General features: G+C 38.6%; 4 protein-coding genes across 5 annotated transcripts; 3 read left to right on the top strand and 1 right to left on the bottom strand.

Moving 5' to 3' along the window:
* Positions 1–1,102: 1,102 nt before the first annotated feature.
* LOC126610350 (uncharacterized) lies at positions 1,103–2,658 on the top strand. Its single transcript, XM_050278398.1, has 3 exons — positions 1,103–1,135; positions 1,209–1,553; positions 1,632–2,658. Exons 1-3 carry the CDS (start codon positions 1,103–1,105, stop codon positions 2,472–2,474), a joined length of 1,221 nt encoding a protein of 406 aa, XP_050134355.1. The 3' UTR covers positions 2,475–2,658.
* Positions 2,659–17,881: 15,223 nt separating this feature from the next.
* LOC126610349 (F-box/LRR-repeat protein At2g42730-like) lies at positions 17,882–20,821 on the top strand. Of its 2 annotated transcripts, none has more exons than XM_050278395.1 (4): positions 17,882–18,046; positions 18,619–20,023; positions 20,112–20,285; positions 20,473–20,821. In XM_050278395.1, exons 2-4 carry the CDS (start codon positions 18,644–18,646, stop codon positions 20,704–20,706), a joined length of 1,788 nt encoding a protein of 595 aa, XP_050134352.1. In that variant the 5' UTR covers positions 17,882–18,046; positions 18,619–18,643; the 3' UTR covers positions 20,707–20,821. The 2 variants fall into 2 exon arrangements, with proteins under 2 accessions (XP_050134352.1, XP_050134353.1); XM_050278396.1 differs by having other exon boundaries at positions 17,893–18,046; positions 18,600–20,023.
* Positions 20,822–20,827: 6 nt separating this feature from the next.
* On the top strand, positions 20,828–23,425 carry LOC126610352 (jacalin-related lectin 19-like). The gene is made up of 3 exons (XM_050278400.1): positions 20,828–22,418; positions 22,690–22,896; positions 22,977–23,425. The coding sequence occupies exons 1-3, from the start codon at positions 22,398–22,400 to the stop codon at positions 23,319–23,321; spliced, it is 573 nt and encodes a 190-aa protein (XP_050134357.1). The 5' UTR covers positions 20,828–22,397; the 3' UTR covers positions 23,322–23,425.
* Positions 23,426–24,546: 1,121 nt separating this feature from the next.
* LOC126610351 (ESCRT-related protein CHMP1B) lies at positions 24,547–25,606 on the bottom strand. The gene has a single exon (XM_050278399.1). The coding sequence runs from the start codon at positions 25,408–25,410 to the stop codon at positions 24,799–24,801; it is 612 nt and encodes a 203-aa protein (XP_050134356.1). The 5' UTR covers positions 25,411–25,606; the 3' UTR covers positions 24,547–24,798.
* Between the last annotated feature and the right edge of the window lie 1,358 nt (positions 25,607–26,964).

Genomic DNA, 26,964 nt, shown 5'->3' with positions numbered 1-26,964 from the left:
GCTTGGAGGTGTATCATCCTAACTTCTGCAGCAGGCAGTTAGGATTTAGGCAATCCATACCTGTCCCATTCTTCGACTCCATCCATTGTGGCACTTCATTTCGGTTACAGACTCCTTCTGAAGTAGTTTGGACGTGATGAGCCAAGCAGCCCGACATTCCGTTGTTCTTAATTTCGAATGTACCTCGCTGTTTTCCTCTTGGTGGGAGGAAAGGTGGACTAGAAAATACAGAGGAGATTTGAAAGTGAACCACGATCGTATTTTCAGCCAGCTTTCTCTTAAATCATATCCTAGCTCGAGCGAGCTTGCAAATTGGAAAGATATGATCCAAGAGAAAAACCGATTACTCCTAATAGGTGACTTTCTTCCCATCCGATTTTGCTTTCCTTGTTGTTTACTTTCCTCACTCTTACCTGTTTCTGCAGCTTCAGTTGATACTGAATCCGAAGCCATCGAATCAGAGAATGATTCTGCTGATGCCGCAGTTCTTCATGATGCCGCAGTTCTTCATGGTGCTGCAGCAGAAGCTGAAAGGCGGGAAGCCGGGGAAGGGACAGACGTCTCAGAATCTCTTGGGGATTCAGGAGCCGAAGAAACAATTAAAGAAATAGCCAAAGATACGACCAAAGCATCTAAACGAAAGAGGGTGGCCATAACTAAAACCACAATCTCTGATCCGGCACTTCCTTCAGCAACCACACGACCAATTCTAACCCGAAAGAGTAAGCGGGCAAGAGTCACCGTGCCTCCTAAACCAGCAGCCCCATCTGCTCCTGTTTCTGAAGTGGGTAAAGAGACAGAACAATCTTATAGTGAGTCTCTCCTCTTCTGGATCAAATGGCTACCTTTCTCCCTTATCTGATTATCCCTTTATCACTCAACAGGACCTCAAGCTTCTAAAAGGTCAACCCTTGCCTCTAAGAAGGAATCACGAAGGGTTGCTACGCTTAAAGAGGTATGACTTCTATCTTTATACTTTCTTATTTTCAAACCTTTCTGAATTTTGAATAATTTGGCTTAGGCTACAAGGAAAAAAAGTCTTTCTCCGCAACCTGCCCTAGATGCAACCCCTTCTTCTCAATTTGATCCTTCCACAGGAATCATGTTGCATTTTGTGGATGAGGATGATACTTTGGTGTGTTACTCTTTCTTTTCATTTCAACTTTGCACATTGCTACCCAAGTAACTCCTATCCATGTTCTTTGCAGCCATTTTCGGGATATGAACCCCTTTCCCCGTCAGTGGCCTTGGATAAAGAACCCATAGTTCCTGAGATCCCTGTAGCTTTAGACACAACTATTTCGCAAGCGCTTACTCACCAGACGGTCGATGAACCTCCTTCTTCTCCTCAAGATCAACCTCAGGTGCTGGAATATTTTCTTCTTGTTTCTTCCTCTGGTGACCTTTTGCTGATCATCACTACTTTCTTCGGATACAACCAGGATGTAGGCACAGGTTCAGGCACAACTTTCCCATCTGTCGCAGGTGGTGAAAAATCTTCACCTCGACAAGGAGTTAGTGCATTCTCTGGTGAAACCCCGGGGTTAAGTCAGGTAACTTTCTTCTCTCCAAAGCCTCTTTTGTTTTGACTTGTGTATAGTTCATCTTGTCCTAATCCTGAAGTTTTGTAGCGAGCTTCCCCAAAAGAAACTTCCCCTCCTCCAATGGCCCGTAACCCAAGGTGCTTTCAACCTCCTTCTTCCTCTGGAGATGTTGACACCTCCCTGTCTAGAGATGAACCGATTGAACAAACAGAAATTGCCCCTTCCATAGGCATTATCTCACCAGAAGAAACTGTTATGCCGGACCCTTCTCCTTCCTCCTCTGATCCTGCCAAGTTGCCCAAACTCTTCGAAGCACTCGGGCGACTTGAGACGCGGTTGAAGTCTTCAAAGCAGGCTTCAACAAAATCTATGTCTTCGGAGCAGCAACAAATCTTTCAAACATGGGCAAAGAAAGAATTCACTGCATCATTTAGCCTCAAGGCTCTCTGTGACCTCGAGAGAGTCATTACTGAGTTCTTTAAAAACGATCGCTTATCCAAGCCTCAGTATGATTCTTTCCTTTCTTTCTTTGAAAACTTGAGGGCCCTCAAGGAGCAACATCAGAGAGCAGACCGGCTGGCTAACCGGGCAAAATGCTTCATAGAGAGAGAATCGAGCTCCTCTACCCAAGTTAGTCGGCTGATGGAAGAGAGTATGCAGACCAAAGAACGGATTGAAGTTGTTTCTTCTGAAATTCAGAAGTTGGAGAGACAACTGATGATCCTTAAGGCGGAGCAAACAACTCTTCTGGATAACCTTGAGCAACAGATCGAAGGGGTGGAAAAAGCGACTTCAGAGTTAGAGCAAACCAAGTCTGAACTTGTAAACAGCCATACTGTCTTGGCTGAACCAAATAGGATTTTTACCATCATGCGAACATACCATTCTAGAATAATCACCTTATGTGAAGATGTAAAGTTTTTGGAATAGAATTACTTTGTAATCTCTTTTTGTTTTAGAATGGATATGTAACATTCCTCCTGTTCTGCTCCATTTGGATAGGCCTCAGGCAACTCTATGCCCCCTTGCCTACCTGCTTTTCTCCTCCATCTTTATTGTTGGCAATCTTAGCCCCTGCCCCCGGGTCCTTTCAATGGCATTTTACTCTGTTGATAACCCCGAATCCTTGAAAACGAGGTCGATCATGCTAATAGGAGCTTCGAGGAAAGGGTTAGTATCCACCATCATACTAGCCTGAGGTGAATCGAGTAGTAACTTCCCCTTCACTATAAGATCCTGTACCCAGTCCCTAAACTGGACACAATTGACTATAGAGTGGTTGAAGGTATAATGCAACTTACAATACTTCTTCCCCCTGAGTTCCTCGGGCTTGGGCATCTTTTTGGTGCTGTCGGGCAAAATGACTCTTGCCCGCACAAGTTCTTCATAGATTTCTGGCGCCTTGGTTAGATCGAAAGAATAACTTTGATACTTTGGGGGTTTCATGGGTACGAACCCACCATCATTCATCACGATCTTCTGGTCCTTGACTGGTTGGACTAACCCTTTGATCGTCAATGGCTTGAAGGGTGTGGTCATCTCAGCAGCACACACATCTATACTCTTCTCCTCATGATCATCTTTGCATTCGGGTCCGGCTTCCCCTACCTCTACATGGTGAATAGTAGCTTTATTTTTGTAGAACGGAGGAGTTTTGGAAGTATGTTTTACCTGCTGTTCCTCCTGTAACAGCCTCTCATACTTAGTAGCAGCAATCACCAACTCTTGTAGCTCATTAAACTGTGCATCATAGAACCTTTTTCTCAAAGGTAATTTTAAAGCCCTTTGAGCAATGGATATGAGATGTGCCTGGTTGACAGGGAACTGACATCTCATCCTTGTCCTCCTAAACCTCATCATAAAATCTTCGGTGGACTCATGATCATATTGTTTCACTTCTACCAAATCATTAATGGTGAGCTCTGGCTCTATCCTGTAGAACTGTTCATGGAAAGCCATCTCCATTTGCCCCCAGTTAGCAATGGAATTGGGGGGGTAATAGAGAATACCATTGAGATTCCAATCCTGCTAGTGAATTTCCAAACAACCTCAATTTGTAGTTTGGATTGTCCTCATACGCCACACAGTGATTAGAAAATTTGAAAATATGATCTCTGGAGGACACACTGCTATCTTCCCCTGTGAAAGTCGGGAATGCGGGCATCTTGAAATTAAGAGGGAATGGATTTAACTCATCGATATATTCAGGATATGGCTTCTGGTAGGTAACCCTGAATACTGGACGAACTCGAGGCTGGGCGTTTTGAATCACCGTTCTTCTTAACTCAGCCAATTCTTCTCTTAGTTGCTGAGTAGCTAAATTATCATTCTGGCCATGGATAGCTGACTCAATCTTCGGACTCCGGTCATTGCCCGCGTTTGCTTCCCTCCTGGTTTCAGATTTCCTCCAATTAGATCCTCCACCTTTGTTGACCATCGAGGGTGGCCTATAAGGTAGAGGTTTATCTGACGTAGTAGTGGTTGTTTCTTTCCCGCTAGTTTCTCCAGCCGTGGCTGGCAGTCCAAACTTCATTCTTTCTTGTTCGCTCTGCCTCTTATTATTTAATGATAATAATGGGAAGCTGGGAAACTCCTTTTCTGAAGCTGACTTCATCACTGCTTGACTTCCCTCAGGTATCACCTTCTTCTTTCCCCTATCCTTTTCTTCTTCTAGTAGTGGAAACAAAGGAATGATTGGCTCACTTCTTATAACAACTGGACTCATTCCACTTCCTTGAGCACCCTTTGGAGTAGAGAACTCCAAGTCCAGCCTCCTTTGTAGATTTCCTGTAAGCATGCAGAGTCTGCTTACTTCTCCCTTAGTCTCCAAGGAAATTTTTTCCATGCTTTTCAACACTTGGATCATTGTAGCTTGCAGTTCTTCATTAATCCCTTTCCCCTGTGATTTCTCAGATGCAGTCGAACTACCTGAGACCACCTGTCCGGATGGGGATAAAGGATTTTCTGATTGTTCTGTCATCTGGAAAAAATCCTTCTTGGCTTCTTTTTTGGCAAGTTTATAGCTTCGCTTTTTGGACATGTAAAATCTTAGAAGTGTAGCTGTTTCTTATCCCACCGGGCGTGCCAAAACTATGTTCGTCGCAGGAATCTCCTGGCGGACGAGCACACAGCTCCCCTGGGAGAATGGCGTCGGTTGAGGGTATCTGTCGTACTTCTGCTTTCTTCTCGGGCTCGCTCGGGAAGCCTTTGTCGGGCAGATCTTGGTCGGGCAAGACACACTTCGGGCAAGGCTCGTCGGGCAGTTCTGAAAGAGAAGGACAGAGTTAATTTGAAAGGGTGCCTTTGTGGGGCCTTAGGTGTAGGCCTTAAGGCTCACAATCAAGATTAACTTTGTCGTGCTCAGGCGTGCCACTGCCATCTTCAGTGTGGCAGATGTTGAATGGGTGTTAAGCTTTGATTGAATATGTATACGCCCGAGAAACCAAGTTAGATATAACAGGTGCCTTTGTGGGGCCTTAGGTATAGGCCTTGAGGCTTCCTGTCAAACTAAACCAGCGCTTGGGTGTATCATATTTGGTCTTTTATGGTTGCCAGAGTTTTATCACTATTATTCCTTTGATTATCTGAATCCAAGAGGTAGGACGAACCCAAATGAGTGCCTTTGTAGGGCCTTAGGTATAGGCCTTGAGGCTTCCCATCAGAGTTAATCCTTATACTCGGACCAACTAGACCGCAACATGAAATGAAGCTAAATAGATGCCTTCGTGGGGCCTTGAGGCTTTCTATCAGAATTCACTCCATGCTTAAGCCTTTTCTACGAATCAAGATATAATAGCAACAAAATGGAGAAATAGATTGATTACTTGCGCCCCAAGTAACTTCGGACTTCTCACTTATCAAAGATTGTCGTGGATGGGTTGAGTCCACATAGAGTTCTTTTTTATGCCTTGAGGCCAAGGACTTTTAAACTGATCTTTAAATTACATGCCCGCCGGGCTTGAGACTTAGATCTGATTTGAACTCTGACGTGATTCAGATCGGATTCAAGTGCTGAAGACTCATTTTCATTATGACTTTGCTAGAAATAACTTGTATATAACTGGGAATATATAACATGTTATTGTGCTTTTAAAAGAAAGAAAAGACAAAGACAGAGCAAAGATAGTCGGGTAAGTTTGAACCTTATTGGCCAAGGCTGAACTTCTTACAAAATCTATCTTTGTGGCTCTGTCAGAAGTCTGAAAGCTTTTAGAGGGGTTGACGGGGGAGAAGAGGATACAAAATGAATCGATACCACCATGAACAAGGTAGCAGAGCTATTACAGGGGTTTGGGAAGGTTTATCCCGAATGGGATGAAGGCTTGTGCTGACTACAGCTTCGTTGAAGGCAAATCTGGCTTGAGCAGAGTTTTGGCTTTTGTTTGTTTGTTTGAGTGTCTCTAATTCTGTCTTCTCTTCCTCCTTTTATAGACGACTTCAGCTTGGGTTCCTGTAGTAATAGCGGTGCCCGAATGCGGTTTGGTGATGACTCACTAGCTTTTTTACATGAATGCCACCAATAAAGTACTTTATTGGGCTGTGTAGTGACTGAATAGCCTACCCCCTGTGGTCTTTGAGCAGGTAAGCAGGTGGCCTTTGTAACTTGTGCCCAGCCGAAAGCCTCTTTCCTGCCTCCTAAGTTTTCCTCTGGGCCTTGGGTTTGGGCCGACTTTCTCTCTGGCCCAAAGTTCAGATTTTATCCCAAACAGATGGCACACGGACAGAAAGAATAAAAGCAAAGAGAGCAGAGAGAGCCTGAAGGGGGAAAAAGAAAAAAGATAGCAGAAAAATATAGAGAGAAGCCGTGGAGGGCAGAGATGGAACAACATACAGCAGAGCAGAAAGAAGCATGCTCATCTCTTTGAGGAGAAGATCAGAGAGCTTCCTTGTAAAAAAGGGTTGTCTCTTTCTTTGATTCTTCATGAATTTCTTACGTATTCAAATAATTATGTGTAACTAATTTCCTTTTGCTAGAGTGAGGCCATGAGCCGCAACATGAATACGTAGATTTCTCTTTCAATTGCTTAAGTGTTGTTACATGCTTGCTTTGATATTTTCAATCACTGAATTAAACTATATATGTACCTTGATGCTTGATCACCATTAGGATGCTTAGAAAAGTTATCGGATGCAATTTTGAACGAATGTCACGTTAAAATTGATTGTGCTTCTTGTGATTGAGGATTGTACTCTCCTAAGGTAAATATCATGCTCTTAGGGATTACATGGTTTAACAAAAGGATTTTCACCAAGATTAATGAATCACTCATGTTTATATTTAATCCAAATGTCATGGATAAGTTGATCGGATCATTTTTATATACATTTTTACTTCGAATTCACTCGTCTTTTCTTAGTTAGTTCTTTATATTTTTGAGCTATTTACATTATTTTTGTAGTTATAGGATCTGTTATGCAAATTTACCCTTTATTGTTACATGATAATACTAATTTACATTTTATAAGCAAGTTATTATTACAATTGCCAAATGGTGTAAACAAGGTTTGTCCCTCTCTATGTCTATATAGTGAAAGAATAAAAGAAGAAATAAAATAGTGAGGACCGAGAGGTGGGGACGTGAGGACAGCGAAAAAAAGAATCCAAGGCAGAGGAGTAAGCTGCCCTTGCAGCTTTGAAAGGTCAAAATGGAATAAGAAATAAAAGAGGATAATTAGGAGGAGGGCAGGCGAATAGAAGACCAGCTGAAAGAGAATGAAAACAGCTGCTTGGCAGCTGGAGAGACAAAAAGAATAAAAGATGAAAAGGAAAAATGGGAAAGACGGATCCAAAGAAAAGAAAGAAAGCAGGCGTGAAAAGAGGGAGAGGAGTGCACGTGAAAGGGGATGGAAAGGGCTGCCTTTGCAGCTGGCCAGAAAAAAAGAAAGAAAAAAATATAAAAAATAAAGGAAGTAGTGCGGAGGACAGGAGGGGGCTGTCTTTACAGCAGGGTGAGAACGGGGGGGAGATAAGGGAGAGCGGGAGAAGTCAGTAGGGGGTCTTGGAGCGGGAGAAAGGAGCTGCCCTTTGGGCAGCTCGCAGAGACACGCGGAGAGACTGGGGGGGCTGCTTTGGCAGCAGTGCGCAGGAGGCGCAGGAAGGGTGAGGACCGAGAGGCAGAGAGCTGCCTTTGGGGCAGCGTGGAAGAGAGATTAAGCAGTGCGAATAGGGAGTCCACACTCGGACTGTGAGGCGCTGAGGAAGGAGTCCAGGGGGAGAGCAGGAAATACGGGCAGATTGGCAGAGAGTCAAGAAACTGAAGCATCAGAGCACAGTGAGCAGAAGGCTTCAATCTATTCTCTCGGTTTAATCTTTCCAAAATTATATTTTATTTCTGTTTTAATAATGTGTAATTAAACTTATTTTGGCTAGAGGTTAATTCGAAACCATGAATATATTTGTAATATGAATTGATTACCTTCGGTTGTGATTTCATAAGTTGTGATTTCAATTTACTTATCCGTTCGTATAAAAACTGATTTGTGTATGTTGGTTGAGAGTGCACGCTTAATTTACATGCATGAATTTGATGCTAGAATATAAGTGAATTTCACCTAATCGTTATGAACTTATTTTCACAAGTAGTAAAGGTTGCTAGTCACAATCACGTTAAGTAAATTCTTGGCAAGAGTATCATGCTTTTCATAGTTACGAATGCCTCGTCAATGCTTATAGTTTTCACAAAGTTTAATGATCTTTGATTGTATCTCTATTGTGCTTTTCACGTAGGGGACTTTTGAAGAATGTTTTGAATTGTTGTATGCGTTTTTCCGTCCAATTCAATAACTTAAGGAAAACTTGAAGATTAAAAAAGTGCTGTTCACGGTTAATCTGGAGTATTGAGATTCACAATTTATTGAAAGAACAACTGAAAATCAATTTAGGTTGCATATGTGTCATGTGTGGAGAAGAACCCTCTAGCTAATCCGTCATTTATCATTTTACCTTAATTTCATATTTTTGTCAATTCTGTAATTTAATTAAGTTTAATTTACTTTTCATCAAAACCAAACACCCATCCATTATTAAATTATATTATTTAGTTAGTTTTCTTTATTGTTAGTCTTTTAATTTAATTTCCGTCCATTTCAGTTCCTAGTGTTTAATTTAATTGTTTTCATTATTTTGAGTCATTTTAAGTGTGTTTCGAGTTATTAGAGTTTTTAGCCTAGTTTTGTGTCCTTGAGTCTTATTTAATATTTTTAAATTAATTTACAATAGATTAGCAATCCCTCCTAATCCCCGGCCTAGAACGATACCCTACTTACATCTATACTACAATTGTCAAAAAGAGGGTTTAATTTTGTGTGTTAACTTATTTTACGCATCAAATTTTGGCGCCGTTGCCGGGGATTAGCAACTTTGCTAATCCTTTTATTTTTGTTTTTGTTTATGTTTATATTGGTGTTTGTGCATTTTACTTTTGATATTTGATTTATTTTTCTTTCTTTGATTTTAGGTTCAAATGGAGCCGAGGGAAATTTAAAGGAAAGATGCGTCCGGCTAAAGACGTTAAATCAAGCGCTTCTTGGGAGGCAACCCAAGCATTCAACGAAGGGAGACTTTGGAATCACTAACCCAATCAGCTTTGCATTCTTCCACCCTTATCTTTACTGCTTTCATTTTGTTTTGTTTAGTTAGTTGTGTTAATTGGTTGATTTCTGTGAGTTTGTGTTATTTAGTTTAAGTGTGGGGGAAGGTTAACCAAAGTCTCTTTACATTAATTTACACATTAAAAAAAAAAAAAAAAAAAAAAAAAAAAAAAAAAAAAAAGATAAAATTTAAAATTAATGCAAAAAAAAAAAAAAAATACATAAAAAAAAAAAAAAAAAATTTAAAAATTAAAAAAAAAAAAAAAAAAAAATACATAAAAAAAAAAAGTACAAATATTTTACAATAATGTAAACTAATAGTATTCATTGGTCGGGTGGTGCTTCGGTAGTAGGCGGGGCTTCAGTAGTCGGCGGGGCCACAGAAGGAGGAGGCAACAGAGGTTGATCAGTTGGAGCTTCACTACGCGGTGCCGCTCCAGAAGATGAGGGTAGATGCTGTTGGAACAGACCCACAAACTTCCGATGATCCAGTAAAATTTGACCATCAGTGTCTTGCATCTGGTCAATCTTCCTCTTCATGCTGGTGGCATAGCTGTGTGCAAGCTTGTGCAATTCTTTATTCTCATGCTTGAGCCCTTTAATCTCTTGTTTGAGACTCTGTATTTCAGCCACCAACGACTCAACATGACGGGTTCGAGCAAATAGGCGTTGGGCCATGTTGGACACAGAACTCGCACACTGCACGCTAAGAGCCAGAGACTCCTTCACCGCCAATTCATCAGACCGCCTAGCGAGTAGTCTGTTATCTCTGGGAGTGACAAGGTTTCGGGCCACCACTGCAGCGGTCATGTCATTTTTCATCACCGAATCCCCCACGGTAAGGGGACCGGTGGGAGATATGAAGGATGGGCGCCATATGTTGTCTGGTGAAGGCGGAGCTGCCTCTTCACCAATGTTCAAGTCAAAACGACGGTCGGAAGGGCCAGACATTTTTCAGAGGTGGTGAAGAAAGAAGAGAGTCGGACTGATTAAGATTTTGGGAGTGCAAGAAGGGAGTGTTTACAAGAGGGAGCTCAAGTGTGTTGTGGAACACGATTAACGCCTCTATAAAAAAGAAGAAATCAAATAGGCGCTCCTCAGAGAGGCGTCCTCTCGCAAATCGAAGAGTCGGGACTCCTTTCTCAAAAGCCGGATTCTTTTCTCAAAAGAGGCGTTTCATTTCTTAAAGGCTGGGCTTGCTCAGAAACCACGAGCCGAACCCCGGATTTCAAAAGATCAATTTGTCCAGACGTGTCGTCACTTGTCACACGTAAATTGCTTTGCGAAATTCTCGGGCAGTTTGTCGAAGCACCAATTCAGAAATCGAAGAGGGAAATTCAACAGTCAAAGACACGCTAGCTTTCTCAAAAGCTGGGCTTCAACCCACGGGCAAATCTTCTTTTCCAGATTTATCCGCACGTGTCACATGCTACCTCTACAATCGACGTTGCTCAGAGCTCGAAGCGCCGATTCCAGATATCAATGAGGAATCTGCTTTGCGGAAATTACGGGCAGCTTTGTCAGAAAGCGCGTAATTTGTACTATTCATCCATCTACCGGCTGCCGACAATGAGTGAGATAACAGTTCCGGTTGTGAAGAGAAGTCCTATAAGTTTCTACCTTCGCTTTCCACAGCAAAGGCACACTCTCTCAGCACTTCTCTCTCAGCACTTCTTCATCTCTGAAAATGCATTCCCAAAGAATCCTCCTAAGTTACTCTGTGTTCCTAATTCCTTGGGATACTCTTGCGAACAACCCATTTCAAAGCAAAAGTATTTCATATCATAAAGGTTGAAAGCAAGAGTATCTCATATCATGCTTTCTCCCTGTCCTTTCTCCAGCCAGCACTTGCTCTCGAGTACTCATCATCTTGTGCTTTCGCTTTGTTTCTCACTTATAAGGGAAGTGAAGATGATACCTCGAAGCATGTGGAGACAACGTGCTGATTCATCCTCAACTAAGGACAAGGAGAAAGAGAGCAAGAGGTGGGCACTTGGAAAGATTGAAGAAAGAAACAGACCAATACCTCTACCTCGTGCCTGCCAGCCATGCAGAGGAAACAAGCAGAGAAGAATGCAGCTTGCGCAATCATCCCAGCGGAAGAAGTCTGAGATGAAGAACAAGAGAAGCTGCCACATCTGCTTGGAGAACAAATAAGGAACTGCAACATTCCCAAAGAGCAAAGCCTTGCCGTACAATAGCATAAAATCATCACTTGCAAATAAAAAGCTAAGTGTCACCCTGTTCAAGAGGAAAGCTGTGGAAAGTCAACAAGCACGACCAATGATTACTTATTAGTTTTATTCATTATCTTTTATCGTAATTTTCAATTTTTCGTTTGCAATTTTTTTTTTTAATTAATTTTCTTGCGTACTTAACTGAATTTTTCCTTTTCTTTGCAGGAACTTTTGGTTATTTCCACCCTTGAAGTTGATTGCAGAATTTTAGCTTGGGGGTCATCGCTTGATTTTACTGCAAATTAGGGAAGTTTTCAGTCCAATTGTTTTATTTTGTTTCTTATTATTTATTTATTTTATTTTATTTTTTAAGAAATCTCTAGAATTTCATTTTGTTTCTGTGTTGTTAGTTTTTGTTTTCTTAAAAAAAAAAAAAAAAAAAAAAAAAAAAAAAAATCGGAAAATTTAAAAAAATCCAAAAATATTGTCTTGTTTCCCTTATTGTTTTGAATTAGATTTTTGTTAGTTTCCCGACCCAATGATATAATTGGATCAAATTTGAACCATGATCATCAAGAACTTAGTTAACATGTGTTTTGTGAAATTCCTAATTCTCTTGTTAGTTTTGTACATGTTTGATCATCTTTGAAAAACCAAATGCACATAGCCTTGTTAATGTGAAACTAAAGTATGACTTAAAGCTTCATATGTGAATTTAGTGACCATATACATCCTATGTGAGTTTTTGAGCCGATTGAAAGTGTGTGCATTTTTCATTCACTCCTATTCTTTCATGTGTGATGAACTTATGTGAGATACATCTCTAGAACTTGCGTAACGATCTTTCGAAATGTTTGTCATCGATTGCATGAACTTGGAAATGATAGAGGCATTAGGTTTACCACTATGGCCCAAATAACCATGTTTCCCAAATAAAAATGATATCATTAGATTGCCAATTTGAGCCGTGTATGTTGAGCCTTTTATTTCTTATCACCAGATATGTCTACCCTTATACCTGAAACATTTTTTTTTCCTTACCCTTTCCAAGTAAGCTAGTGAGCAATGTGAGATTGTCTTATGAGAAATGTTTGTGAAGTACTAAGAAGGTGTTTGGCAAAAGAATAAGTGTGGGGGTATTTCATGTTTGTATTTAAAAAAATAAAAAATAAAAAAATTAAAAAAAAAAAAAGAAAAAAAGAAAAAAAAGAAAAAGAGAGATTGTATACAAAAAAAAAATAAAAAGTTTTTAAAGTTTCAGTTTAAGGGGGGTGGTTGGAGGTGCGAGAAGAATCGCGGGAAAACTTGAGTTCTTATAAATCTAAACAAAAGAATTGCTTGCAATGTAGCTTGGAACTTGTGTTTTCCTATTCTTTCGTTTCAATAACCCTATCCCTAAGCCTCATTACATCCAATAAAAGTCCTCTTGATTTAAGTTTTGCAATTATGACTGTGGAGAAGTGATCTTTATGCAAGCTTATGGTAGAACTTTCACATTTGATTCTTTGAGCGAAACACATTTAAACTAAACACATATGTGATTGAGTGTATATCCCGTGAGAAGGTCGCTAGTTTGCATATGATGATTTTAAAAATAAGAACTTGAAATTACATTAGCATGGCTATCTCACACACTACACTTCAAGGATGATTCAAAGATTACTGCTAATATTTGAATAAGGAAGATGAACTTAGATTAGTTCCTTGATGCTAGCTATGGTTCTTGATGATTTGTTTTCTTGAATGAAATTCTATGAGGGTCACATAGAGGGAAGCTAATGTTTTTCTTGTTACTTCTTGTTCTAGTTTTCTTTGTTTTGCTCGAGGACTAGCAAAAGTTAAGTGTGGGGGTATTTGATCGGATCATTTTTATATACATTTTTACTTCGAATTCACTCGTCTTTTCTTAGTTAGTTCTTTATATTTTTGAGCTATTTACATTATTTTTGTAGTTATAGGATCTGTTATGCAAATTTACCCTTTATTGTTACATGATAATACTAATTTACATTTTATAAGCAAGTTATTATTACAATTGCCAAATGGTGTAAACAAGGTTTGTCCCTCTCTATGTCTATATAGTGAAAGAATAAAAGAAGAAATAAAATAGTGAGGACCGAGAGGTGGGGACGTGAGGACAGCGAAAAAAGAATCCAAGGCAGAGGAGTAAGCTGCCCTTGCAGCTTTGAAAGGTCAAAATGGAATAAGAAATAAAAGAGGATAATTAGGAGGAGGGCAGGCGAATAGAAGACCAGCTGAAAGAGAATGAAAACAGCTGCTTGGCAGCTGGAGAGACAAAAAGAATAAAAGATGAAAAGGAAAAATGGGAAAGACGGATCCAAAGAAAAGAAAGAAAGCAGGCGTGAAAAGAGGGAGAGGAGTGCACGTGAAAGGGGATGGAAAGGGCTGCCTTTGCAGCTGGCCAGAAAAAAAGAAAGAAAAAAATATAAAAAATAAAGGAAGTAGTGCGGAGGACAGGAGGGGGCTGTCTTTACAGCAGGGTGAGAACGGGGGGGAGATAAGGGAGAGCGGGAGAAGTCAGTAGGGGGGTCTTGGAGCGGGAGAAAGGAGCTGCCCTTTGGGCAGCTCGCAGAGACACGCGGAGAGACTGGGGGGGCTGCTTTGGCAGCAGTGCGCAGGAGGCGCAGGAAGGGTGAGGACCGAGAGGCAGAGAGCTGCCTTTGGGGCAGCGTGGAAGAGAGATTAAGCAGTGCGAATAGGGAGTCCACACTCGGACTGTGAGGCGCTGAGGAAGGAGTCCAGGGGGAGAGCAGGAAATACGGGCAGATTGGCAGAGAGTCAAGAAACTGAAGCATCAGAGCACAGTGAGCAGAAGGCTTCAATCTATTCTCTCGGTTTAATCTTTCCAAAATTATATTTTATTTCTGTTTTAATAATGTGTAATTAAACTTATTTTGGCTAGAGGTTAATTCGAAACCATGAATATATTTGTAATATGAATTGATTACCTTCGGTTGTGATTTCATAAGTTGTGATTTCAATTTACTTATCCGTTCGTATAAAAACTGATTTGTGTATGTTGGTTGAGAGTGCACGCTTAATTTACATGCATGAATTTGATGCTAGAATATAAGTGAATTTCACCTAATCGTTATGAACTTATTTTCACAAGTAGTAAAGGTTGCTAGTCACAATCACGTTAAGTAAATTCTTGGCAAGAGTATCATGCTTTTCATAGTTACGAATGCCTCGTCAATGCTTATAGTTTTCACAAAGTTTAATGATCTTTGATTGTATCTCTATTGTGCTTTTCACGTAGGGGACTTTTGAAGAATGTTTTGAATTGTTGTATGCGTTTTTCCGTCCAATTCAATAACTTAAGGAAAACTTGAAGATTAAAAAAGTGCTGTTCACGGTTAATCTGGAGTATTGAGATTCACAATTTATTGAAAGAACAACTGAAAATCAATTTAGGTTGCATATGTGTCATGTGTGGAGAAGAACCCTCTAGCTAATCCGTCATTTATCATTTTACCTTAATTTCATATTTTTGTCAATTCTGTAATTTAATTAAGTTTAATTTACTTTTCATCAAAACCAAACACCCATCCATTATTAAATTATATTATTTAGTTAGTTTTCTTTATTGTTAGTCTTTTAATTTAATTTCCGTCCATTTCAGTTCCTAGTGTTTAATTTAATTGTTTTCATTATTTTGAGTCATTTTAAGTGTGTTTCGAGTTATTAGAGTTTTTAGCCTAGTTTTGTGTCCTTGAGTCTTATTTAATATTTTTAAATTAATTTACAATAGATTAGCAATCCCTCCTAATCCCCAGCCTAGAACGATACCCTACTTACATCTATACTACAATTGTCAAAAAGAGGGTTTAATTTTGTGTGTTAACTTATTTTACGCATCATAAGTTGCATGTAGTGGTATGCGTTTTAGCATGAATGTCACAAGTAAAACATACACAAGGAAAATCTAACCTTCAAAGTATGTGTGTTTTCAATTATTTAAGCAATTGGAATAGCTACGTAGGAGTGTTGTTGGTAAAGGTTGAACTCTAGCATATTGTCAATCTATTTTTCTTCAATCATTTATTTTATCTTGAATTTCCTCATTTACTTGTTTTGTTTAGTTGAATCACTATTCCTATAAGCCAATTCCTATTTTAGATATTTGTTTAAATCACATCCAGTAGTATTTAGTTTCATCAAATTAGTGTAGTTCTTAGAGTTAAATACGTTAAATACACAAAAAACTCGTAAATTGTTTATATCAGTCCATGAGGAGATCGACCTTGCTTGAGCCATTCTATACTACAATACTTGTTCTCTTGCAAGAATTTTCTATGGTTTAACCCTTTGTTTTACAAGTGGTAAAATCGCTATCATGATCTCTTAGAAGATGCAAGAAGATGAACGGTTCGGATCGTTAATATTACATTTAGAATTTTACCATTAGTGAAAATATAGCTCGAAGTTTTTGTCTCTAGAAACTATATAGCATCAACTCATATTTTAGTTAACTATAAATATCAGAATGTCATATCAACGATTTGAACCGTTCATTTTTCTACATCAGCTTCAAGATCACTTTATAAAAAAGAAAATCTAAAAAATGAAATTCGATGAGTAGAATAAAGCGTAAACAACAGTGGACGATTAAATTTAAATCTAAGGTTTATGGATTATGGTGTCAGATTTCAGAGTTGACCCCTTCACGAAAGTTGTAAAGCTTGTCATTATGAGTGGTTCTATATTTATTTTTTTTACATTTTTCACACTTCTACAATAATAATTATTAATTTTGCACTCAAATAAAAAACACTATTCATGAGATTTGGAGGATTTTAAAAATCTAAACGACCATGTAACCATCGTTTAAGTGTACATGATGCAATTACGAGCGTTTATATTTGCTTTCATATTTTTTAGACTTATACATTAATGATTATGAATTTTATTTCATTTGAACTCCCTTAAAAATATTCATGAAGGTTTTTATGGTTTTAAAAATTCAAACGACGATATACCCATCCTCAAAGCGTAGAGGATGCAATTACAAGCGTTTGCATATTTTTTCACATATTTTGCACTTGTAAATTAATTATTATAATTTTTTTAATGTGTTTGGTATTTTAAATTACTTGATATTTTTATTTTTAATGTGTTTTTTAATTTCACTTTTTGCCTATAGTATACTATAAAATAAATAAATAAATTTTAAAATTTAAAATTTATATAGAATAATAATACAATAATAATTAATAAACAATATATACATATCTAGTATATCTATTGTATTTTATAGTAATTCTTCTAATAGTTTAAAAAATTAAAATCATTAAAATAACTTTTTTCTAATCGTGTCGAAATAGGTTACCCGCGTGTCATTATCGTATAAACCTGTTAAGGACCCGTTATTATCGGGTTCTTATCATGTGACCCAATAACGACCCAATTAGTTATCGTGTTGACCCGAAATCCGTTATTTTTGTATCGTTTACGTGTCGTGTTAATGTGTCGTGTAAGAAATTGACAGGTCTAGGTCGGGGTGTGGTTGGGTTTCAAAATTTTAGCCCTTGCCCATATATGCTAGGAATGGATTTCCCCACACTATTTTTTCTATTTTTTTTTACACTCTGCATATTTTTTTTATCTTAATTTTCTTTAATTCATTCTGGCCAAATATTAAATATAAACAGAAGTGTGTAAAAAGTCCACAAAATAAAGGATTAAATACTTAAAACCCCATTAGCTATTAGTGTCATTCTAAATTGGTCTCAACTTTTTTTAACATTCCAAATAAGTACGCCACCTATTGGATATGTCACATCCGTTCAACCTCAGTTAAAAATCCGTTAAATTAACTAGGCTTACTTTGTCTCCAAAATCAATAGAAGGTCATGGAAGCATAGCCTCCACCAACTAATGATTACCACCATCCACATCACGATATCACCTCCAAACCTAACGCAAAACCACCAACTCCACCCTACAACTCAAGCCGCCAACTTCAAGAAGAAAGTCATGGACGTTGCTGAAATGGTATGAACTGTCATGATGCGGCGACCACCATCTTCATCGCCTGCAAAGAAGAACTGAAAGATTTATGAGCCGAGAATTGGCAAATAAGGAAATCACATGAGCATAAACAACTCCTTGAAACCATATCAGAATTCTTAGTCCTCTTCTCCGTTACGAGATTGCCTTCTTGATGTAATTCAATTTGGGTCCATTTTCAATTCAATTCAATTTAATACCTATTTGATCATTGGGTTTCATTTTATATAATTTATGTTTGAAATTTAGATTTTGATGCAACTAATATTAATATTGTACATGGTACATCTAGTTGGTGGGTTTGAATATAATCCATGTTTGAAAAAAAATAAAAAGAGTAACTGAGGCTCAACTGATATGACATTTTTAATAAGTTTAGTACTAGATTAGGATGTTTAAAAATGTTAAAACTAATTTGGACTGACACTAAAAAATTGGGAAGAGTTTTAGGTACTTAATCCTAAAATAAAATAGGTGCAAAAATCGTTGTGGGCTATTAATAATGGGCCGTTCCCAAAATTTTCCATAAGAGTGAATTAAAAAAAACCCTAAACTATAAAGATAAACAGGTGAAAACGTAATTGAGAGGGGATGAGAAGTCGAGCAATACACCATGCCGGTTCAATTGCTGATAAAGGACCGTATAAACCCTAACCCACACTCCGACTCTCGTACAGATTATTCTTGGGGAGACCGCCGGACCAGGTATTTCCATCCTCACAATTCTTATTCCTTTCAATTTATCTTTCTTGCTCAAATTCAATTGGTATTCGACGGCGATCATTTGTTTTTCTATCCCATTTCCAGGCCCAAGATTGATGCTTGTTTTTCTGAAAAGAACCCTAATTTTTGTTTATCTTGTAATTTAATCTGGTTTTTATTTGCTGAGTAATTTAATCATGTTCTATATATGTGTTTGTGGTTGGATTTTTTTTGTGGAAATTGTTTTTTTGTTGCTTCTTTTTCTGAAAAGAACCCTAATTTTTGTTTATCTTGTAACTTAATCTGGCTTTTATATTCTGAGTAATTTAATCATGTTCTATATATGTGTTTGTGGTTTGATTTTTTTTTGTGGAAATTGTTTTTTTGTTGCTTCTTTTTCTGAAAAGAACCCTAATTTTTGTTTATCTTGTAACTTATTCTTGGTTTTATTTGCTGAGTAATTTAATTATGTTCTATGTATGTCTTTGTTTTTTGGTGGAAAATGTTTTTTTTTTTTTGTTAATTTTGAAGTAGGTAAAATATTTGATGATAACAGATAAATAATTTGCAATCAGGTCCCTTCCAAGTAGTTGATAGATAATGTTGAAGAGAGCCCTGCATAAAAATTTAGGAGTACCTCGTGATAGGAAGAGGAGGAAAAGGGAAAGCATCGCCGGCACGTTAGGTATTGATTTGTGTACAGAAGCATCTGGAATTGAAAGAAAAAGAAAGAGAGGAGAATTAAGCATGATTGACAAGAATGTTAAGCTGAAACAGACGAAAGGGACCGTAAATTCGAATGGTGTGGAGATAAGAGTTGAGTGCGTGGATTATATCTCGCACTTACCTGAAACTGTGATCCATCTCATCCTGTCTCTCCTTCGTAGTACAAAAGATGCTGCTCGAACCAGTACCTTGTCAAAGAGGTGGAGGGACTTGTGGACCTCTTTCTCTGTTTTGGCATTCGATCAGCGCAAGTTTCAAAAACCAGAGGGAGTTAAAGATAAGAAGAAGTGCAATGCGATGTTTAAGGAGTTTGTTGACAAATCTCTCCAGAGCCATTTTGACCGCAATTTGGGTATATATAAGCTTGTGCTCCATGTGAACTCGTTTGATCAAGATATGGTTCATCGTATTGAAAAATGGATTGGACTTGCAGCTGAAAATAAAACAAAAGAGATTGGTTTCCATGCTCACAAGAAAATATGCGGTCGCTACACGGTGCCTAGGAATGTCTTTGCTTCGGAAACCATAACTGGATTAAGGCTAGAAGGCTGTAGAGTGGATACTTCCAGTAATATAAAGCTTCCTAATCTGCAAAAGCTGTATCTGCGAAAAATCCATTTTGATGAATCAATAATTATAAATCTCATTACCAGCTGCCCTCTAATTAATGATTTGAGACTCATACTTTGCTCGGGGTTAAATAATCTGCAGATTTCAAGTCTCCTTAAACTTTATAGGGTTGAAGTACACTACTGCCATGGACTAGCGATGATTGAAATCAAAGCTCCAAGTCTTGAAACATTTTGGTTTTGTGGGAAGAAATACATGTCCTGCAAAATTAAGTTGGCTGCATGCGAGTCTCTTAAAAGACTGACATTAGAGGACAGTAGAATGACAGACAACCAGTTTCATGATCGGTTCTTTAGGTTTCCTCTCCTGGAGAAACTGGATCTACATAAATGCCTCAACTTGAAAAATATAAGAATTGCAAGCCATCGGCTGAAAACGCTAGTATTAAGAGGTTGCAAGAAACTAGCGGATGTTGAAATTGATACTCCTAATCTTCTTTCATTTGAGTATGAAGGTGATGAAATGCCCTTTTCTTTTCTGAATCCTGTAAGTTTGAAGGAGGCCAAGCTTTCATTTGCACCAGTAAGAAACTTCATATCTGAGCCTGAATGGTTTCTTAAGATGCGAGAATTTCTTGGAAAGTTGGATCATAGAGCCTTTAAACTGGTTGTTTACACGAATAAGGTAATCTCCTTTTGTTATTAACAATTGTAACTCATTTTCCGCTTCTCTTAATTTATCTTATCTTACATGCTTTCATTGTCCAATCCAGAATGTCATCATCCACGAAAATATTAGAGAAATTTCGCTTCCTCCAAACTGTGGTCTCAAATTTGAATTAATCCAATCATCAGTGGGTTCCGAAGAACTATTAGATAGTTCATTGCAGAAACGGCAGCTGGAGACCCTATCTATAGTGTCGTCTTCCAGCAGTGAATTCCTCAAGGTATGGTAGTTTCCTTGCATACATTTTGCTAATTGCTACCTATTACATTATCCGCAATTTGTATACTGTGGATTCTTTTTCGGATCATGGATCCTTCAATTAAGTCCACCATGTTGAGTGAGATTGAGCCATCAAAGAATAAAGTGACATTTTGCTTTCTCAGCCGTTGTTTTTACTTGAACTGTAGTTGGTATGTGAGAAGATTACTAGAAAGGAGGATCCAACCTGCTGCACAAGTATGAATTCAACGAATAAGTGTTGGAGACACTTCTTAAAGGACGCCAGGATGGTGAACTTGAAAGCGGCCAAACACGTGGCTCCATGGATGGCTTGGTTGAAGTCACATCCAAGGGTTAATGAGATCACTTGTTTTAGATTGAAATGGAAATCTGACAAAGATGGTAAGGAGGTGTCCCGCTAAGGTTTACATTTAACTTTTCAAATTTCAAAACTTAGATTTCCGCTTTAAGTTTACTTTTATGTGACAATGAATTGATTCATTTTGGAATCCAATGTGAAGATTATTTTTCTGGGGAGATGATATGAGTACGGTCATCCTTTAAAGTTTTTCATTTAGTTTTAGTACTTTTTGAGCTATCTTCCCATAAATAGAGGTGGAGATTTCCAAAACTACAAAAGCACACTTGCAACTCTGGTTATGTTAGTGTTGAATATTTGGAGTGTTTTATTATTGATTGATTCGAGAGCTAACATTGTTTTCTTGTTATACAAGCAATCTTAGGGGAGGGAGATACGAAAGTAGGATCTTGTAAATGATTCTTTTAACTCCTTGAGTTACAAGCTCCTATCTCGTACTAGAACTTTTGAACAAGAAGCCGGGGCTTTCGTTCTTATGAAACAGTGCAACACTAGGATGATTTTTAGCTCCTAGAGGAGGATTTCGTAGCCTCACGGCAAATAACTCTCCGTGGTTGTATACAAGCGGTGATAGGGTTTGTGTAAAGGGGTTTATTCTGTTTGAATGTTACTTTTGTCAAGGAATTACTTGGCCTGGATGCCCACAATCAGAAAGTGGAGAAGAGAGGGATAGGAATCGGAAAAGGTAGGAGCACCTAAAACATAAAGCACAGGTTCTACACTTATAGCACCACAGGATCACATTCACAATATACCAAGATATCTACATTTCCAAAATGTGTAACAAGAGAAATGCTAGCAGACTTTGCACTAACATTTGCATTTGGACCTTTTTACTTTATTTAATGTCGTGTGTGACCTGGAAATCCTCAAATCGTATCCGTTCATCGTACATCATACGGTTAGAAATTATTTTAAATACTTTTATTTAAAATTAAATATGAATAGTGCTTGACGAAAACTGACTGCAAGATGTACGATGAACGGACACGATTTGAGGATCCCAAGATCCTCACAAAGAGGATCCGAAGAGGATCCTCATTCATCTTTCACAACCTAGATTCGACTCTTCATTCTCCTCTTATATAAAGAATATATATAAAAAAAAAAATACAAAATCAAACTTGATATATTCAAATATATGCTTTTCTAGCGATATTGACTAAAGTGATGACCAGCACAACCGTTCTCAAATGAATAAAGCAAAGGCATGATTCCTTGTTCCCGCGTAATGCTTGAATCGAATCAGATACTATCCCCGCCCCCATACTCAGCACTCACCAATTAAGATATGTTTTCACATTCAATTTGTAGGGTCAACTTTGTAATGTATTTGAACGATCTGAACTATATATATTTAGTTCATCATCACTCATAGATCACTCTTGCAAAAAATTAGACAAATCCAAAACTTTTAATACATTCATCTGTGGTGAAGAATATAGATGAATATAGGTCTACAAAGAAACACTAAATTTACTCTAACGATCATATATTTAGGATTTGAGTGACTTTAGTAGATAAAGATAAGACATAAAAGATAAACAGTTGGATCGTTTAAATACATTACGAAGTGAGGCTCATAAAAGCGGTTGTCAAAAGTGTGCGTCCCCTAACCTTAACCATATATCTGTCTCTGTGTGTTTATATACTCTCAATAAGAAGCCCCTTCTTTTCTTTCACATATTCTCTCTATATAAAGCCTTCTTTTCTTACTTCTTCTCTGTGTTTATCATGCTTCCATTAAGCACCAAGGTAAGCATTAAGCTCTTCTTTTCCACATCTACTTCTTACTTTGTTGTTGTGCTTTGTTTGTTTTATTATTACAAGCCATATTACTATCCTAAACTACGTCAAAAGAATAGAAAAGAGTTTGAATCCAAAAGATAGCGGTTGAAGAGGAAGGCCGACTCCACCATTTTCTACGTTGTTATGCACTTTATCATCAACTTTGTTTACCTATTAAAACTATGATTTTGTTTCAACGTACTTTTAAACAAGGAAACTGGTGTAACTTTTTATGTAGGAAGGTGGGAAGAGGAAGACCACGGTAGTGGGACCATGGGGAGGAAATGGTGGAATTCCTTGGGACGATGGCATCTACAATGGCGTGAGAGAAATCACGGTTGTTTACGGCCACTGCATCGACTCCATCACCCTGGTGTATGATAAAAACGGCAAGCCTGTCAAAGCCAATACACATGGAGGCCGCGGAGGCACTCAGACCGCGGAGGTCTGCCTCGCAGCTCGTAGTTTTCATTTTATTTGGACAAGTATTGTGATGAAGATTTGAACTCAAGACATGCCTTGCAGATAAAGTTGGAGTATCCGGATGAGTACCTAGTCAGTGTGACTGGGAACTACTGTCTGTTGGCTTACGGTGGCACAGCTATCATCCGTTCGCTTAAATTTCAGAGCAATCGAAGAACATTCGGACCTTTTGGGATAGAGGAAGGCACAACGTTTACTTACAATGTTGAAGGAGGAAAAATTGTTGGGTTGAAGGGAAGAAATGGTTGGTACATAGATGCCATTGGGTTTCATGTATCCCCTGCCCCTACAAAACTCTTTCGGAGAGTTCAGAAGAGTTTCAGAAGGCTCGGGAGCTCGGGCACCAGAGAAACTGAAACGACTGCTCCCAAGACTAAAGGATTTTGAATATCTAACTATAAGCTAGTCTTTCTGCTTTTGATTGATTGTTTTCATGTGTACTTAAGCTATCCAGATAATTCAGTTGCATTTCACTTTTCTTGCTTTTAGAATCCAAAGACATATGTTTTTGACAAATATTTTCACACCTAGTTTGTAGGTCTACTTTGAACCGTGTATATTTCAGTATATCATTCATTTATATCGAAGAAAATAGATGAATACTTTTATAAAAATAAGCACTAAATATAAACGCAAGAATGAAATCACAACATATAAACGCAAGAACGAAATCACAAAATATAAACGCAAGAGCGAAATCACAAAATATAAACACAAGAACGAAAACACATCTTGCAATTCATCTGAATGTAAGTAGTAAATTGCAGAATGTGAGAAAATTAATTCCAGACCAGAAAGCTTTGCTCTTGCCCAACTTTCATGACAGTAAATATGCATCTGAGTCACACAGATTACAAACCAACCAGCATACATCCATGAGAAACTACTCATCGATTGTATCATTTCTAACATGAAGCAACTATCACTAGTTTTCATGCATATACACAACCTAAGGTTCACTCAGAAAAAGAGTGCATGGATCAGCATCGAAGCACGACATTCTCTCAAGACACTGTACCATTTCGTGCCAGATTGTTACAAGCCATAATTAATTACCATAAAATAAGGTGGATGTCTTAAAAAACCAAGGACATAAAATTGCAATGCATCAACAGATTCAACAGAGACATAAAACATGAAGAAAGTTCCGACTGTAATGTACAATTACATATAAGCTTTTATACGCCAAAATCAAGAATGTCAAAGTTCATGATTGTATTAAAAAACACTAAGCACAAAATGGAGCAACAGATATCAAAACACGTCTTTCCTCAGAAAACCTGAATAGTGCATAAGACGACTAAAAGCTAATTCAGCCAATTAACATACATGTATTTCAACAAACATTGATCCTAATTCCAATCAACAGAAATTATAATGTACTCCAAAGTATCTAGAAACACTGGTGCCCGTGAGCAACAATCAGAAATCATACATTGAAATCCTTGTGCCCATAAACGAATTCATTCATAATATCACATCACAAACAGCACTTGCAACTTAAGCAAATGGTGTTTCTCCCCGAGCGAAACAGAAAAAGGCAGCAACATCCAAGATCCACCAACCAGTCCCAAATGGCCAATTCACTCAATCAAAAAAAATTGTAAGCTCATTCTCAATAAGCACAGGCACACAGCACATAGCTATTATACATATAACGAAGAAATACAAACAGTGACTCGAACGCAAAGAAAGCCCCCGTAGTAGTATATGGCAGCGAATTCAAATTCGTCAAATATACACAAATATCAAGTTGCAAATTGTTCCAACACGAGCCATAATTCATAATTAGCAATGAGTACAAACACAAAAGCATACCATATATATATTCTAATTCGCAATGCAAGCTGATCGATTTGCTAATTTAACCTCTAGCCTTGAGCTCCGCAAGCCTCCTGGAGAGGTCGTCCTCGTCGACCTTCTCGGTTTCCTTGGCGGGCACGGCATGTGCAGCTGGCTGAGGCAGGCCGACGGACACCTCAAGGCCATAGTCATCCGCAACCTGTTGCATCAAGCTATTGACCTCACCTTCCGGTGTCGAAAGCGAGGTGGAGCCAGCCATAGCGGTCTCCATGAACTCGGCCTGAACCTCCATGTTCACGAACTGCTTCTCGAACGAGTCCATGGTCTCCGACATCTTCTGGAGGTTTCCGGTGGCCAGCGACGACTCAAGCGATTTGACGATATTGCCCATCGACTTGTTGATGGTGAACATCTTGGCCTGGGTGTCGAGCCGCGCCACCACGGCGTCGAGCCGCGAGGCGAGGCGGAGGTAGTTCATCTGCTCGGTGCGCTTCCGGATGGCGTTCTCGGCGTAGATCCGGGCGCCGTCGACGTTGCCTTTCTCCATTGCCTTCTTGATCTTGAGCTTCTCGGATTTCTCCTCCTTCTCGCACTTCCTGGACTGGCGCTGAAGCGACTTGGAGGTGAATTTGAGCTCCATGATCTGGTTCATCAGCTTCTCGGTGTTTCCCATGATGGAATTTGGGGATTTTCTTGGGGGGAATTTGACTTTCTAGGGTTTGTGTTTTTTGATCGGAGGAAGAAAGATTCGAGCTTTTGTGCGTTTTGGACTTGCGATATACGTGTTCCGCGTCCGCGTTTCAGAGAAATCACCGAGGGTGAGGCCAAAGTTTCCTAGTTCGCTTTTTTCGGCCCTACTTCCAATATTTTGGGCTTCACTTGCTTTATGCCTCTACAAAACATGAAAATTCCGGTTTAGTGATATGAACTTGTACGCGACTCCTCGATACTACCGTTCAGTCATATTCATCTTCATTTATAAGTTAGAAATAGTAGGTTTGATTTTTGTCAAAAATAAATTTAAACTATATTATTATGACTTGCCTATTGTTTGGCTTAATCCACTCCCCCACCTCCTTAGTTAGATAATTTTGCTTGTTCAGAAAGAAAAAAAACTTGTATGAGAGAATTTATAAGCTTATTATTTTAACACTCTATATATTTGTTTGGGTCCAAAATAATATTTTGGGCCGAGCTTAGAATCTTTCTCGGTCTAGTAACATTCATCTATAATCTTGTCATGGGTTGTACAGTCAAGGATGGATACGAAGATGATTGGTTTAGATAAGGGTGAGGCAGTCGAACCCTAGTGCAACAAGGAGTCTTAAAGCTAAGGATGCTTAGAATTAGGGGATGAATTTGGTTCGTTAAGGAGCTTGGTTCAAAGTCCTATAGGGGTTAGGATTGGGCGAAACCTGATCATATTAGGTTGAGGAGTTATAATCCAAGTAAATTTCTAGTTCGGCCATAAGGAGGTTTGCTGCTATAACTAGAGAGGGGAGTGCATCATTCAAAACCCCTTCAAATCAACACACAAATTGGCCTGTACAAAGCTACTCAACAACCCTGAGATTTTTTCCTATCCCTTTTTATTCTCGCTAACGCATCTTTAGTTTGGATAGACAACACTAGAGCCGTAGAATCAGCTGACCGAGGAGCACCTTCAGTTTGAATAGACAACACTGCTTCTAGACCGACTGGTTATTTATCCAAGTCTCGGTCAACAAGGATTTCTAAGTCCTTGTTGGTAAAGGTCATCTCATTAGCCTTCTTGGCGAAGTGAGGTGATACCAGGTTACTAGGCTCGGCACATTGAAAGCCGAGTTTTATTTATGATAGGATATTCGCAAGTACATTTTAGAGTTCGACATTTTGACGGCTGAACCACATTTACAATCAAGACATTTATCTTTTTCGAGTATTTGTGTCCGTATAGTTTGGTACCAGTCAACATACTTATACTTTCACGAATACAATTACTGAGATCAAACCTGGCGCCGACAATTTGTGAACTTTGAAGAAACTAGCAGCCTTATCTTCAAGCTCTAGAACCTAAAAGCCGAGATGTGTTCTTTTCTCGGTTGTAGTCACAAGATCAAGAAGTCAACAAAGCGCCCAACGCCACATCAACATATTTTACTCTTTGGCCGAACTTGACCAACGAGTTGGCACGCCCCTCACACAACCGAATGATGTAGTTAGCTTATTAATTACTCAGCCTACGTGT

The sequence above is a fragment of the Malus sylvestris genome, chromosome 17, assembly GCF_916048215.2.
Source record: "Malus sylvestris chromosome 17, drMalSylv7.2, whole genome shotgun sequence".
Classification (NCBI taxonomy): Eukaryota; Viridiplantae; Streptophyta; class Magnoliopsida; order Rosales; family Rosaceae; genus Malus; species Malus sylvestris.
The sequence above is the reverse complement of the archived record's forward strand: the minus strand, read 5'-3'. Positions and strand labels throughout refer to the sequence as shown.

Excerpts from the sequence above, each read along its gene's own strand:
- LOC126610350 (XM_050278398.1), top strand. The coding sequence starts at position 1,103 with ATGTTGCATTTTGTGGATGAGGATGATACTTTG. Across the intron at positions 1,136-1,208 it reads TGGATGAGGATGATACTTTG|CCATTTTCGGGATATGAACC; the intron begins GTGTGTTACTCT and ends TGTTCTTTGCAG. Across the intron at positions 1,554-1,631 it reads AAACCCCGGGGTTAAGTCAG|CGAGCTTCCCCAAAAGAAAC; the intron begins GTAACTTTCTTC and ends GAAGTTTTGTAG.
- LOC126610349 (XM_050278395.1), top strand. The coding sequence starts at position 18,644 with ATGTTGAAGAGAGCCCTGCATAAAAATTTAGGAGTACCTCGTGATAGG. Across the intron at positions 20,024-20,111 it reads TGGTTGTTTACACGAATAAG|AATGTCATCATCCACGAAAA; the intron begins GTAATCTCCTTT and ends TGTCCAATCCAG. Across the intron at positions 20,286-20,472 it reads CCAGCAGTGAATTCCTCAAG|TTGGTATGTGAGAAGATTAC; the intron begins GTATGGTAGTTT and ends CTTGAACTGTAG.
- LOC126610352 (XM_050278400.1), top strand. The coding sequence starts at position 22,398 with ATGCTTCCATTAAGCACCAAG. Across the intron at positions 22,419-22,689 it reads TGCTTCCATTAAGCACCAAG|GAAGGTGGGAAGAGGAAGAC; the intron begins GTAAGCATTAAG and ends CTTTTTATGTAG. Across the intron at positions 22,897-22,976 it reads GAGGCACTCAGACCGCGGAG|ATAAAGTTGGAGTATCCGGA; the intron begins GTCTGCCTCGCA and ends CATGCCTTGCAG.
- LOC126610351 (XM_050278399.1), bottom strand. The coding sequence starts at position 25,410 with ATGGGAAACACCGAGAAGCTGATGAACCAGATCATGGAGCTCAAATTC.